The 16,475-nt window shown below is 35.8% G+C and overlaps 1 protein-coding gene across 2 annotated transcripts in view; it reads left to right on the top strand.

Moving 5' to 3' along the window:
* LOC136040645 (protein sickie-like) overlaps window positions 1–16,475 on the top strand; it is a 295,044-nt gene that overhangs the window by 121,360 nt on the left and 157,209 nt on the right. For both annotated transcript variants that reach the window (XM_065724928.1, XM_065724927.1), the window contains exons 3-4: window positions 4,189–4,306; window positions 9,266–9,318. In XM_065724928.1, coding sequence (XP_065581000.1) covers window positions 4,189–4,306; window positions 9,266–9,318 — 171 coding nt within the window. The remainder of the gene's footprint in view (window positions 1–4,188; window positions 4,307–9,265; window positions 9,319–16,475) is intronic.

Genomic DNA, 16,475 nt, shown 5'->3' with positions numbered 1-16,475 from the left:
ATTTATGCAGTTCTTATGTTATAATGTGGCTCCTCCTTTGGTATGTTTTTTTTTCGAGTAATTTCTATGTAAAAGAAGGGGTTCACATAGCCTAGAATATTTAATTGAATCAGCAGAATTGTTATAATTATGTTGGGCTGTCAGAGCAAAAGTATTTAACACGCAACCCTGTCCAAAATACAATAGTCACCTTTTCCTTTATGAGTACCATTGTGCATGTGAGGCGTTCGAGCAAGCTCATTTTAGGTTTGTACTATGGCATAGGAATTTGATAAATTTCAATCGTTTCTGACCATGGTTTCAGGATAAGTGTGAATATATTTCTGGGATCACTTTCACTGCTAAAAGTTGCTTCTAGCAGTTTTTGGTTGTTCTCATTGACTTACTTGAGTTAAGGTCCCTGTCGTACGAAACGTGGTGTAGATCGCATAGCAACTTTGCTCCTCCAGGTTGGCCGATGTACTGCTATGGGGGGGGGCTCTAAGCAGTAATGTCGGTCATGTTGAGAAGCTTCTGTAGGGTGTCCTTCCAGTTGGTCCGAGGTCTATCCCTAGGGTGCGACCAACCATGGAATTTGGGGTCAATGTCATATATGATTCTAGCAGAAGCTGTCGGTGGCATCTGAAGGATGCTACCGACAGCCTAAAATGCTTACTATAAGGAATCTGATATCCAATTTTTGCATTGAGATCCGTGGAAACATGAAATATGGTATTAGATCTAAAACATAACATAAATTATAAGGAAATATTCAACAGCCTATAAAGGGGGGATGAATAAAAAATTAAATAGTTAGAAATTATTTATCCGATAAGGATATTTACACGTTTAAATTTTTTAAGATAACAGTTTAACTATTTTGACTCTCTTGTCGGTGAATTTTGAGAAGTCCACTAACAATTTTTAACAACAATGTTTATTTTTTTTATTCCAGTTTTTATCAACAGCGATAAAAAAAAATTCCTGGCACGTAGGAATACGTATGCTGGTCGAAAGCACTTGCAGTAATTCTAGTAGGATCGTTGACACACGTCTTCAGGAAAGAAATGGCCTATGCTCTGGATGAGCCAAAGATAACAAGAAGTTTCAAATTCACGAACAAGATCTAGGCCTATTTAGGTACGCACGCAGGATTTTCCGGGGGTGGGGGTTGAAATGAAAAAATAAATTGAATTCGATAATTCGAATAAGAAGTATCCAGCAATTCAGGAAAATATAGGACTTCGGCGGCACACAAGGTCCTCTGCTCAGGCTATATCCCTGGGCCTGTTTGTTGTTACTGAATTACCAACAGAAATGCGCTGTTATATGCAATTTTGTCGTATTAGTGCTTCAATTTTTAGGTAAATTTGCTATGCTTTTTAGCTGGGTACAGGGTATTTGCTAACTCAGAAAACTATTCTGCTGAACGAATGAAACTTTAAGTTTAGGCCCAAAAAAGGTTAGGCCCAAAAAAGTGTTTCTATGTCTTTGTTAAAAGAAGTCTCATAAACTTCAGTTTTTTTCATTTGGGGATGAAAGTTTTGGGAATAAAGTGGATCTTGGAAATTGCTTTCAAAGATATATTTCAAATCCTTCTCTATCTTTAAGACTTGAAAGAATTTATGGAAATAAGTCTCAGCTTAAAAATTTTGAGAACAAAATATAAAGAACAAAACAAGTAAAGTAAAATTTAATCTAAAATTGTAATGAATTAGATTGTTCTGCATAAATATGTATTTGGATAATCTTTCCAGTCCCATTAGAACTTTGATAAAACGTCACAGGGTCCTAGTTTTTGCTTTATGTCCATTTGTAATACTTTCGCTCGCCTAACATTAGAGCTTTCTGAGATTGCGAAAAGTCACTAGTCTCCCCTGTTACCTTTATCACTCTAAAGCAATCACATAAAACCTTTAGTCTTTGGGCCCCTTGCATCCTTATATGCATATATCTGTCATCTCAAAAGCCCACACATGTTGTCAGTTTGATGTATTCACCTAATACCAGATCATTACTTTTTTAAAAACCTTTCTCGCATGCTGACCAATGGTTTGCGTAGCGCGGGTACCGATCTCCTGATTTTCTGCCTTCGGCCGGGAGCGCAATGCGTGGTTGGGAACAAATCATCCAACGCTTCCTGTGCTCCCCCCTCCCCAGGTCTCTCCAGGTACCCATTTAGAGCTGTGTCGACTCTGGCTGACCTTATAAAGTCAAACAATTGATCCCTGTTCTAAACCAAATAACCAGCAACACCAGGACTCGAATCTCTGTCAAGCATTTAAAATCTTGATTCCGGTCATGTAACCTAAGAAATGCAGGCATGTTATCAGAAGGAAAGTACATAAACAATATATTTTTAATTGAATATTTACAGATTGTCATATGTCATTTATGTAAGGTCATGAAAATTTGTCCTCTTTTTGTGTCTAGAAATAAAAATGAAGGAATAATGACTTTAAATATTAAATCTATGTTAGTCAAGTTGTTGTTCTTGCAAATAGTGAAACTATTCATTTAGTCCCCGAAATGTGCGTACAGTTCATTTATTTTTCTTTTAAATGACTAATGTTAATTATCTGAAACTAGGCTGGCAAAAGAATTAGTGCTCTCTCTTGTCAATCAATCACGAAGGCAGATTTATAAAGTAAAATGTGTTTCCGAGAGGAAAAGGCAGCTTTGTTCTTGAAACTGTCTTTCATCTTGCAGTTGGATAGGCATAATGTATGCCCAGAAAATACCTCCCATTGTTGACTCTGGCATTCGAATTTATACGCTGAGTATTACAGCAACTTTGCCTGTGGAGGCTTTAAAGACAATGTACCACATTTTCATTTAAATCAAGGTGGATAGTTCATTCTATTAGTTGAAATTAAGCATGCTAATTAAAAAGACGATGCTTTTGGATTTTAGAGTATACTTAAATTTTTGTTGATAGTAGTAGTCTTATTAAATGGTTTTATTATCTTCAGACTTAAGGAATATTTTTTATATTTGAAATACACGGTGAATAGACTAACACCTTTTGAATTCTTAGAACATTCTGACATTTATTTATTTTTCTTTCACTAGTCTGATCAAAGTTCAACTTTCCTCAGATTTTGCCTATTATTTTTCTTGCATTCTCATTACTAATGCTACCACAAACTCTTCTTAGCTTTAATTTGCATAAAGCTGACATACTGGCCAATAATCCTCTTGTATCCCAGCCAGTTCAAATCCTCTTCTGTGGATTAGCTCCCAAGATACTAAAAAGATTTTAAGTTCTTAGGAAGCCAGCGTAAAAGAAACATTCCCTTGCCCACCGTGCTGGCTACTCAGAAGAAGCTATTCAAATTTAAATCCAAGGAATTAGTACCCTAAATAACGTTGAAAAATACACGTAATTTGACAAAATTATTTGAAAAAGAGAAATATGTGTCTATTTAAAATTTTGTATGATTTATAAATGTAATGTTATGAAAATATTAATGATTTATGGCAATTGTAAAATATTGACTAGTGTGTCTTATTAATGAGCTGATCCCAAATGCATTAGCCTTTAAGCATCCCAACGAACACTCTGTCTCTTGCCTAAATGTTCTTCAATTACACCTGATTTAGAATTATGAAAATGTGGGATAAGTTCTCTAAGCTAGCAAAGAAAAATATCGGAAGAGTCCAACAGGAAAGGTCAATATAGAAAAATGGGTATGTCTAGCCAATTTGGTTTAAGAATTAACCTGAAAGATGCATATGCACATTTTCGACGGTTACTCAAGAGTCTTAATTCATTTGTAGCTTCATCCTATGTTAGGTGCCTTTTAAGGTCTAATTTCTAAGCCATGTCTAGGACAGTTTATTATGTATAGTGATATTAATTAAGCATTAATGTGAGCATGGATTTGATTCTTATAACACAGATTTTGAAAATATTTTTAAAATGTGCTAGCAAAGATCTCAGTCACTGGCTACGCGTAAATTAGTGAAAAAATAGTAAAAATGAAAAATACGATACAGAAGTATAGATTAGCTCTGCTACAACTTCCGCCCTCCTTTTCATAACTTCTCAAAACAATTCGCACTTTTACGTATCTTCTCTCTGCACATCTGCCTCGTTGATAAATTGCACCCACTCACCACACCCCCAATAATCTATAGTTCAGATTATGGCTCTGTATCTTCCACCTCTCTATAAAACGTTTTTGGCAATTTTCTTGTTCTTTTCAGATATATACAGATTGGGCCAATCATTATCTAGAAAAAGTAAAGTCAAAACGGAGAATCCAAGATCTCCAAACAGACATCATAGATGGCGTTGCACTAGCAGATGTTATCGAAGCAGTTAGTAAGTAAATTCCATTTCAAATGTTTGCCCTGTGTCTGTTGTATTACATAGCTGTAGCCCAAATGGACGTCTAGGGTTGAGGAAAGGATGTTAACATAGTCAATATTAAGAAATAGAATGTGTTTCTTTTGTTGTTGTTTATTTACAAATTGATCTTATGTTTCAAGATAACACTCAATAGTTAGATGAATGAAAAGAACCTAATTCTAGTTGAGTCCCAACAGGTTAATAAAAACAACGTTCATGTCAGCAATTATTTTATTTGCCGTTCTAAATGCCGTTTTGTAGGGAAGGTTTTATCCCAATATGGAACCTGTGCCAAATATTATCGGCGGGTGAAGCCCCCAAGTTTATCCTAACTCTGAAGCTTGCATTGAATATACATTTCAAACATTAAAACAAGTCAAGCATATAGGTAAATGCTTTAAAGCCACAAGGGCCATTGTTAAAAAAGGAACAAACAAAAAAGAAAAAAGCTCACACGCATTATTTTTACTGCTCATCCATTCCTCCCTCCCCTGCAAAGATCTTTCTTTATGTCTCATCCCCGATTTTATATAGTTTTAAATCTTTTATAATATTTGACCCCTTAGCGAAACAAACCACCCATTTGACCAGCATAAATTATTTCCTTAAATCTTTTAATTTGGAAAAATGGCCATAAAGTGAAGCAGATCCCCACTGATGGTGCATGATTAAGGACCACTAATTAACTTTGCCCTCTCTAAATATTTCCTTTTTTCTCCAAATGCTAGAAAATCACCCACTGCTCGCATATAACATTCAATTTATTCACTATTTAAACCCACTTTATCCAAGAACTTTCCGAGGACTTACTACATTGCCACTAGACTTCAAGAGACACCGGGGCTTCGACTTCACAATGCCACTTACGAATCTCCTGATCTCCCCACTGGTCTTTGCCGTTTTACCAGGTTTGCTAATTTTCCTCTTCCCATCCCTTCATTCCAAACACCCGGTTTTTCAAAACTATGACAAATTGATCTCACTTGCGAATTTTATGGACTTCTTCTTCAACCCTGCAACACCTCCAGAATGGCCTTTTAGTTGGGAAACTAATTCTCAATCATTCTAACCAGCTTTTTTAACCTCAATGAAAACAATTCTAAATCACCCTTTACAAGCTATTGATTTTCTCACTAAAATCTAACTGTCTCCTGAAATGTCCTAAATACGTTCTTTCAATTTTCCCCCTTTTTCAAATCCTCAAACTTCCCGCTATAACTCACAACTGCCATTATTCTCGTCTAGAAAGTTATGTTAAGTAGGTAAATATCAACCGGCTTTAGATGCCTAAACAGGCTCCTCAATAACGCCTATGAAGTCTTCTTTTATTTCCAAACCAAACATTTGTGTCTGTTCACTCCTCCTTCCTGGAATTGTAAACTCAAATCCGAAATAAATAGAATTTTAACATCTCTCCCTTTAAAATAAACCTGTTCTTTTCCCTTTCGTCTTTTCAAAAACTAATTTAACTGATTTATCAGTATTTCGATTTAATTTTTTACTATCCAAATAAATTTCCAAAATTTCTACCATTTTTGTATATTATCAGCTATTTTTACCACCAATAATCATCTGAAAAAAAAAACCAGCTCAATCAACATTCATTTTAACCTCGGCCATTCCTATTTCTAAGAAACTCATCAATAGCATTAATAAAAGAGAACAAACACGGTGAAATAGTGCACCTCTGTTTAAGTTCAAGCCTCAGGTGTGCTTAGACTTTGAAAAATATCAGTTTTTTTCGGTATTTTCGTCGTAAAATATTTTTTTTTGGTATTTTCAGTGAGAGAAATTTTTAAAAAATATCAATATTGGCCCTCTAAGTTTTTAAAAATACGTTTTGCCCCTCCTGTACATTTTCATGAATGGGTCTCTTCATCTGCCTTACACTAAAGTGAACCAACGTAAGAAATGCATGCCCTCACTATAACTTTAACCAACTCATACATCTTTATTATAACTTCCACCAGCCTAATTGGGAATCCTAGTTTTACTAACATTCCTTTCAGCATAATCCTTGAAAATTCATCAAATACTTCGTTTCGGCTGCAACCAGAGGTTGGTTGGCAAAGTTGGGTTCAATGTTTGCAACCATTTACTCATCCTGTTGCACAGATCTCTGCAAAATAACTTACTGATAGAACTTCCTGGGCTCATTCACCTGTGGTTTAATGCAGGTTCCTTTCTCCTTTCTTAAATAATGGTATCATTATTGATATCTGCCAATGTTTCGCCTACAGAGGTGCATTTAGGATTGCCGATAATTTCTTCGCAAGTACTGGCAGTATCCATGCTCTCAACCATTTCAACAAACGTAGTTGGTAAGCCGTCGATGTCCGGTGTTGAGTTCTATATCATTCTTTTCGAGGCTTGCCATCTTTCTTGCTATCCAACTGGCTTCAATAGTTTCGCTTCCTCAACATCCAACTCCATCTCGACTGTATTTTGTAAAGTTTCAATTTCCTTATCAATTCGTCTTTTTCGGTGCATATCTCTTCGTATTTTTCTTTTAAGTATTCTGGTCAACTATCGGCGTGAGGGGCTAAATCAGTGATCGTTCTGTTTTGCGTTGACGTCCTTGCTAACTTCTAGATATCCGTTGCATCATCGACACTACATTTTCTCCATATTATTTGGGTCTCTTCTTCTCCTTGACGTCTTTTCTTTGACTTACATAGTTTTTTATAATCTCTTTGTTTATTCCTGAAAACCTGCAGCGTTTCTTCAAGCTCAACTGACCTAATAGGCTTAATCAACCTAAAAGCTTCTAGAACCTTCCTCTTATCCTTGCATTCCTCCCTATGAAAAAAAGGATAGCAAGCCAGTATTCCTGTTGTCCTTCTCCTTCGTGCCACATTGCCTCCTATGTCATATTAAAGCCCTGACAAAATTTCAACATAGTATGGTATACCCCTTCACTCGCCCTTTCCTCACTCTTTTGAATAAATGAATCTATTACCATATATTCAACTAGTACATTTTTCAACTTTTTCTCATTACTACATTAAATCATAAACCCTCCCTACATCCAAATTCCTGACACACCTTGAAATGAAGGATCTTTAAGCTCAATGGCTTAAGATCAATAGGTGCGCCACAGATTTAATCCTTTCCTCCCTAAAAGCCCTGCACAACAAACAACGCCTTTTCCCACATTCGACTTCTAAATAATAGAGAATTATTTATGGAGTGGTAGTAACTGGATAGAAGTTGCCTTACAAAAATCAATATTACCTAGTTACAATCGAACTTGATGTTTTCAGTCATGGTATCTTGATTAATTCACATAATTGCCGGATGAAATTACCATTTTTAAGAATCTAAAAATGATATTGGTTAAATATTACGTAAATATCAAAGGAGAAATGATCCCGACTTTTTGATTAGCCAACACAAAGGAAGAAAGGATTATTTCAAAAGTGTATCTAGGAGAAATGGAATGCCAGCTAATCATCTTTGCTTCTGCTACTAACCCATCTACTAACCATCTACTAAACCAGTAAAAGTTCAACATTTTGAATGTCTTAGCCATGTCACAGCCTGTTGCTTGTACTACTTTCTAAGGACCAGTGCCCTGCTACACTAGGTTAGATTCACGTTACTATGAAAAATCATTATTCACTCAAATATATTCAATATAAGATGTTAAAACTGCTCATTTTTTCTTTTCCTTTTTTTGCCAATCTTACCGCCTGTAGAATTTTTTAAAGTAGCGATAGCCGATTTAGGTCACAGGCCTCAAAAAGTTTGCACTGGGTGCGTACATTTTCAACCTCTGCATTTCTTTGTAATCAGCAATTTAAAAAATTCTCAGATATCGATGTTAGTGGAATTAAACAAGAATCATGATTACTTCATTTGTATTTTTTTTTTTTTTCATAATTTGAAGTCTTTACCCCTGGAGTTATACTTATTGCGTCCCCCCTAAGGCATATTTTTTATACATTTCGATCGATTCGACTAAAATGTCGGTCTCAAATTTAGATCCAACGCTGTATGGGGTTGTGGGTGCACACGGGGTATTTGGGGTGTTGGGGTATTGGAGAGGTGGTAAGGTGGCCTCCAGTTGGATTTGACCATTTCCATGGTACTAGAATTAGCGACTGGGCTAGTATGAACAACTATAACCACGGGGAATCAATCAATTAGATAACCACCAATATACGATCGAATGAGTCCATATTCAGCTTCTTATGACCATGTGCTCTAAATGATTATGCCTCTTGAATGCGTTTAAGGTAATGAAATCAAACGATGTTTGATAACTAACAAGGCATAATAGCGACTCGACCTAGTAGTTACCAAAAAATTGAAAACTGAATTAAAAACAAAAACACATAAAAAAAATTGGCTTTTTATGCTGATTCCAGATATATAAAATATATTAAGTTTAATGTTACCACTCAAAAGCTCTGAGCCTGAGAAAATTTGCCTGGTTTCAAAAGAATCAAAAGAATTGGCTTTTTATGCTGATTCTAGATATACAAAATATATTAAGTTTAATGTTACTCATCAAAAGCTATGAGTCTGAGAAAAGATTTGCCCCATTTTTCAAAAAAGGGGGGAAACACGTACAAAAAATAAAGTGATCTTATTGAAAATCAGACTGCCAGATTCTAAAGAAAGACTCCTCAAATGAAAGGGCTGTCGAATTTGAATAAGTATTGTTAAATAATTATGGCAAAAAATCAAACTTTCCAGGTTTTTCCAGGTGCTATTTTTCTGTACAGACTTATACGAGCATATTTTTTTTATTTAATTATCACTTTGTGTATTCTTTATACTATTTTAAACTATCGTTATAGTTTCACTCCTCTCTGCCTAGCAATTCTGTGTCATTGTTTGTTGCATTTGGCAAAGGGCCTTAGAACTTCTTATATTACTAATATAAAATTGTTCTCTCAGAACTGACAATACACTTTTTGTTTTTAGCAAGTCATAGACTCTGCGATGTCAACCGGAAGCCAAAAACAACTGCCCAGATGGTAAGTAATCGAAAATTTTTCGAACAATCAAGCAAAATTAAATTTAAAAACATCAAACAGAAACAAGAAAGAATCAAAATGCCTCCCCTAGATCAAACGACCATGTGAATTAGAGGAGTAGACCACCGCCAAGATAACTTTTCTATTGCATTTGATACTACAGAGTTTTCTTTTAGTAATTTTTTCCTTAATAAGTAACCTTAACGATTGCGAAATAGTGACTGAAAACAGTCATATTGCAAAATAGTCAACCTACTAGGGAGTGCATCAGAGCTGTGCCTACAGCCTCAGAGCCCTCTATGTGCTACCGGGAATTTTAAATGTTTTTTTATATTTTGTTTGTTTCAAACATTTATGGTACCTTTCTTTCCCCTTCCACCCCTCCCAATAATATGTAAAGGCCTTTTACATATTCTTGAATGCTTTTAGGCTTTTTAGAGGAAAGGGAGGAAGCCAATCATCAACAAATGTAAACGGTCAAAATTTAGTAATTCAGGGGAGTAGTTAGCCCAAAAAGTCTACAACTTTATTGTTTTAATTATCGTCTTCTGATTTACTTTGACACCCCCCAATATTCTCTGAAAGTTTCAACTAAATGTCATTAGCCGTTCATGAGTTGTTGTAGATAGGCCCTTTTGACAACCAACATGCATACAATGTCTTTCGATCAAGTTCAACGCCCCCTCAACATTTTTTAGCAAGGCTTTTTTCAAAATTTTGATCAGTGTTGAGAGGGGACATCTAAATAGGGAAAGTGAGGGAGGTGTTGGCTGTCCTCTGATGACTTTCAGACATCCCCCTGACCACGCCCTAAAAGTTTCGACCTAATACCCTCAGCAGTTCCTGAGATATTGGTGATACGCCCTTTTGACAACCAGCATGCACATAGCGTGTTTTTATTTTGTTCAGTATTCCTCTCAACACTTCCTGGAAGTAGTGGCAAGTAAAAGTAGACAGAGTCGCAAGTAGTTAGTCAGTCTTATACAATCGCAGTCGCAAGTAGTCATAGTTGCTATCAAAATACCAATAGTAGTGGCTCTGAAAGTTTCGTATTAATACCCTTGCCCGCTCCTATGATATCACAGATACCCCTTTTTGATAACATGGATTCAAACAGTGTAAAAAAAAGAAAAAAAAGAAAAAAAACTTTTTCCTTCTTTTTTTCTCAGTTGTTCGCTAGTATTCGTTGATGGAATTTCGAATTTTTTGGATTTTGTGCAAATCGCGGGTGTTTGCGAATGTCTCGCTTTTTGTTTGTTAGGCATTTGGTTTTAACTCTTATAACTTTTGGCTTTTATTGAATTTTATTTATCTTTAAATTTTTTGGTTTTTCCTTTGGTTTTTTGTTTTTTTCACATTGACTTTCCGTGTCTGTTTTGTTGGTTTTTCTTCGGCATTTTCCTTGAATATATTATTTTGTTCGCGCTGAAGAAGATGGTTGTCCTCTTGAAATATTCCCTTTTTGTGTGTATTTTTCAGCTTTCTCGATTGGCCTTAAAAAAACATTGTTGATCGTTTTCTTTCTGTATATTATAGCAGGCCAATGTGGTTTAAGAAATAATAAATGAATTGTCCTTAATTGGAAAGTGCCACCACTAATAGGCCAATTTTAGGATCGTTAATAAAGTATCATGATAGTCTTCAGCAAGGTGTAGAATGCGGTGTGCGTGTAACTGAATCACCGTGTAACTGAACCACCGTGCAATGAACCACCATGCAACTGAGCCCCTGCATAACCAAATCCCTGTGCAACTGAACCACCTTGCAGCTGCACCACATTTAACTAAACCCTCGTAAAACTAAACCCCCGTGCAACTCAATCCCTTTTAACTGAACCCCTGTGTAAAGAACTCCAGTGCAACTGAACCACCGTCCAACTGAACCAACTTGTAAATGACCTCTCGTGTAACTGAACCACCGAACCCAGTATTTCAGTATTCTAAAAATATGAGGCAATATCAATGGGTAAAACACAAGTTAGAATTTTTAAATGTTCAACCTTGTTGTTCAACCTTTGTTGGCTTATTTCTTAAAGTCATGATATAAACGCCAGTCAAGATCATCCATAAAAAAGCCTTGTTTAATTTTTGCAAGAAAATATGATCCGATGTCCAGTTAAAGCTGATTTATTTCGCTTTTTTTAGATGAATCAGACTTTTCTGGATATTAAGTAATAAACATGTGTTTTTTTTTTCAACATTCCTTCAACATGCCCAGAAAGTTTATACTTCATAACCTCAGGTGTATACCTTCAAATGTTCTCGACACACTGCAGATACGTTGTCTGGTAAAACTGGGTGCACAGGGGACCTCTTCATTTAGTAGAAGATGCTCCTAAACATTTTCCGTGCGATATGATGGCTGATACCATCAGCCATTGTAGATATTACTAGTGTATCCTTTCCACAGCCAATAAAGGAAAAAATGTCTTTCGATTGTGTTTGGCATTCTTCTTGACATTTCCCTAAGGTTTGACCAGGTTATACTCCATGATTTTCTTATTTCTAGGATCAAACATACTCTCTTTTCTTGAAAAAAAACAACAAACAAACTTGAAAAAAAAATTGAAAAAAAAACAAAGAAAAAACAAATAGGCAACTTGCACAACTTACAGCCCTTGCACCAGGGGTTAGGTGTTGTGAACCCTGGAGGCATAGTTATTTAACCTTGTGATCTATATTAAATGCAATGGTCATTTTAAAATTGTCGATCAGATATATTTGGGGAAAAAAGAGGGTGTAGGTGGAAGCCTTTGGACCACTTTTAACTCTTAAAAATTGCACTGGAATTTTTAATTTTCATTCAAATGAGCCCCCCCAGTTCATACAAAAATATTTTCCATATTATCAGGGTTTTTTTTCAAAGGATCTAATCACTGAATCTAAAACTTTATGTGTTAACATTTAGAAACTAGCTCAACTTACAGCCCTCGTTCCAGGAGCCTCTGGTGGGGTTGTTTACCCCAGAGGCATGGTTATTTGACCTTTAGACTATAAAAAAAACAACTATTTTTGTTTTATTTTGATCAGATGCATTTGAGGGAAAATGGCGGTCAAGAGGAAGAGGTTGATTGTCCTCTGATTACCTTTGATTCTTCAGAATTGAACTTTCCAATCAAATTGAACTTTCAATTCTGAGAATTGAATTTCCAATCAAATGACCCTTCTCTAAAGTTTGTAAGACCTTCCCTTCTACGCAATCTTTAAATTTTAACAATAGGCAACTTACTTAATAAACTACAGCCCTTGCCCCGAGGAGTGTAGGGGTTTTGTTAATCATGTTTGTTAATCTCGTTTTATTGTTCGATTGGAAATTGAAAGTTTCAGTGCCCTTTTCAAAAGTTAAAAGTGATTGGAGGGCAACCAGCCCCCCCCCCCCTTAGAAAAACAACTCCTGTGGATAATACCTCTAGGAAATACCATCTCTCGGAAAATAAACCCCTCCCTGAAAAATGCCTCCCCGTAAAAAATCTCCCCCTAAAATATACCCTTTGCGGTTGGTTGGTATCCAATCAATTTCGACTTAAAATAAAAGACTAGAACTGCCGGGTGATTAGATTTAATTCTACCTCCATCCTCCTCATGTCTCTCCCTAGAGCTACATCTGCATTTTATTCTGAAGGCTCAATTAGAGTTGAGATGTTTTGGCATTAAACTACACTCTTTGAGGTATCTCCCTCTCTCCATAGCTATAAAACTATCAGAGAACCACAGAAGTTTAAGTACCTTTCTAAGTTTTGTAATTTGCCCATTGCTTACAGATAGTGTTTGTTACTGGGAAACATACGGACATTTTTGATTTTGAGTTTTCTGGGGGGGGGGTGGAGGATTATCCACGAGAAGAACATTTTCGGAAGGAGGGGGGGGCAAGACTTTACATAAACTCCTCTTTTCACTTTCCTTAGCACTTCTCAGCTAAACTAAAAATTAACAAAGCCCAAAATAAAATGTTCCACTTGGAAAACCATATTTTCTGCGAGGTGGTATTTTCCAAGGGAAAGTTTTTCCCGATCATCTCGACAGTCAAAAGTGATATTATGACCTTAAAAACCAAACTACTCCAACAAGGTTGAACAGGTGAAGATTCTGACTTTCATTTTACCCAATTTAAGTACGGTGGTTGCGTTCCACGAGAGTTCGGTTACACGAGGGTTAAGTCACACGGTGGTTCAGTTGCGGGGTGGTTTAGTTGCACAGTGGTCCTGCTGCACAGTGATCCTATTGCGCGGTGGTTCAGTTGCACGAGGGCTTAGTTAAATGGGGTTGAGTTGCACGAGGGTTCAGTTAAATGGGGTTCAGTTGCACGAGGGATCAGTTACACGGCAGTCCAGTTGTGCGGGGGCTCAGTTGCACGGTGGCTCAGTTGCATGGTGGTTCAGTTGCTTGGGGTTCAGTTGCACGGTGGTTCAGTTACAGTGGAACCGTAGATAGTAAACTTAATACTACGGACCTTTACTTTGTTTTTTGTCTATATAGCAATGGCATCCCTAAATGCATGTTTACATGCAGCCTTTCACGCTATATGTTTTTCGTCTACCGCTCCCCTATTTAAGTGCTCCTAAATAAAGAAAAGAAGATACATGCTTATTTTTCTTTTTCCTTTTTACCAAGTTAGAAGTGCTTTAATATTCTGCCTAACACCAAAATATCAGCGTTGTCTGGTTTCTCCTTCCGAGAAACCAGACAGTGGCAATGATAGCTGTCTTTTCAGCCAATCAGCATTCTTAAAGGGTTAGGTTAGCATATTCTTCCGCTAGTAATGACTTTCTAATATTGTAAATAAAGCATTATTTCAATATTAATACTTAGTTTATTGCTCGACCGTTTTCTTTGAACGTCTTTTCAATCAACTGTTGAAAGAGCCTCGCCAGCTTATGCAAAAAAATTAATAAATGGTATTTTCTTTAAATTAATTTACAGTTTCTCAATACAGCGTTTGTGGTATTGCGACACACTCTACTTGACTGGCTAATTCTCTTGACCACAGCTTTAATTATGGTTACACTTTATTACTCTCATTTGATTTTTCTTTTTTTGAATAATGAGTGTTTAAAACTAGACTTAACGATTAGTTTGGTACAGCTGAAGTTTGACATTTATGATTTCCAGAAGTTTGCAATTTAGAGGAGACTCCATAAAGCTCATATTTATTCTTTATGACGACACATTATGATGACATGTACTAAAATGATTTCATGGCGTCCTGAAAGTTATTCCTTTTCAAAAGAGCTTTAAGGGTCTGAACATGCGGAAATGTGCTTTATTTAAACTAATTTATCGTAATAGCTGTTTGTCCTTAAATGAAATGCAGTTGTATATTGCAAGAAAGCAAATGCATGATTAAATTTTTTCTCTTAGGAAAGTATGACAAAATAACAAAGAAGAAAAATCAAAAACTTAAAATCGAGAATGGACCCTTTTAAGGCCAAAGAAAATATTGGACGAAATAGACGAATAATTCGGGGCGGCAACCGCTTCCCTTCAGCGCTATAAGATAAAGTTTCAAGGAAACACATTCTCATTTTCTGAATAACCCGGAAAGTAAAAAGAAAAAACAAATAAAAACCCAAATTGAAGAATTAATTACCTAAAATCCGAGTAACCCAGAAAAATCCTATAACAGATAAAATCCAAACTAACAGAATTAAAAATTTAAAAGCCAAAACCCTTAATTTCAAAAGCGGGTCACATATCAACATTTACGATTAACAAAAACAATGTTCTCACTTAATACTTGATAAGTCACTGAAAAGGCGAAGATTCTTTCAAATGAATGCAATTGAAAAAGGTAAAGGTAAAGGATACGGCATTAGACTTTACAGTCCGTACCGGCGGTGCTGATCTCCGTTTCTTGGCCCTTCAGCCAGGAAGTGCAATGGGGAAGTGCAATGAATGCAATTAACTACTTAGGGAAAAAAATACGTCGCACATTGACTAATTTTAGTTTTTTTCCTTTTGTTTTGGTGTAGTTAGTTATGTTTTCTAATTATTCTAATTTTTTTCTCTTTTCTTTCCCCATTCTTTTTTAATCATTTAATTTTCATCTGTTTTTTTTTGTTCGCATTAGTATTTTCGTTCGCCTTAAGAAAAAAAAACATTTTTATTTCTTTAGTTTTTATTCAGTGTTATGGAAGGTCAATGTAGTTTATGAAATTATCTATGAAAAATGGGTCGATTTTGAAAGCCTTAAAATAGACTACAAACACTCAATTGAGTTAATGAGTTCTGAGAGTGTGCATTAAAAGGCAGCAGCTATCTGCGTCGTTAGATGATCTTTTGACTGGATTATAGCATACTAAAAAGAGCTAATTCATACAACCTCTAGTAAGGTTGATCTGGGTCATTAATTATTAACTACCTCTTAAGAGAATGATAAAAGAGTCCATTTAAGGCTTATTTCCATAATCAGCACATTGAAAGAAATATTTAGTTCATAATAGTGTAGTTTTGGTCTGGCCAGATGTTTGTCCGTAGTATAGTAAGACTTTTTCTCTCCAAATATAAGCCAAAATGGTATTCTTGTTTTTATTACGATATATTATAATCTCAATTCAGATACACATGCAAAAAAATTTTGCGGGAAGGTGGATTTCAAAATTTGCAAAAATTATGGACCCTGTATAAAATTATTGGAAAAATCGCTCAATTCTTGATATTTTGGGGGGATACAAGATTTCATGCGTACCAGCCATCTACAAGTCCGCGACTCAAAAAAAGACCTTTGGAGATTTAATTCTATTCTCAAGCTTTTCAAAGTCTTCAATACATTTCCTTCGAAATACAGACATATTTAAAGTTTTTAAAGCACCTCTGCTGCTGCTGTTACATATCCTGTGGCTACTCCAAGTAGGACTACGAAAAGTTTAACTAAAAAATGGTGTTATTACTACCTCTACTTCTACCACGATACCACAGCTAATCTTACGACGACTACAGACTACTCCACCTTGGTTAATCGCACTCGTTGTAGTACTTCTAATTGTAGCGTTACTCCTGTCATGATTTTTTATTTCGAAACTACTTCTACTGCTCTTACAAACGTGACTCTTACTGTAACGACTAAAGCCACCATACCTACCGTTACTACTCTTACCATGGCTTCTCCTATCTAGACTAAAGCAAATATGGCTATCCCTAGACTACAACTACTCCAAGTTT

This window comes from Artemia franciscana, chromosome 21 (assembly GCF_032884065.1).
Source record: "Artemia franciscana chromosome 21, ASM3288406v1, whole genome shotgun sequence".
NCBI lineage: Eukaryota > Metazoa > Arthropoda > Branchiopoda > Anostraca > Artemiidae > Artemia > Artemia franciscana.
This window is presented reverse-complemented; position numbering and strand designations above follow the sequence as displayed.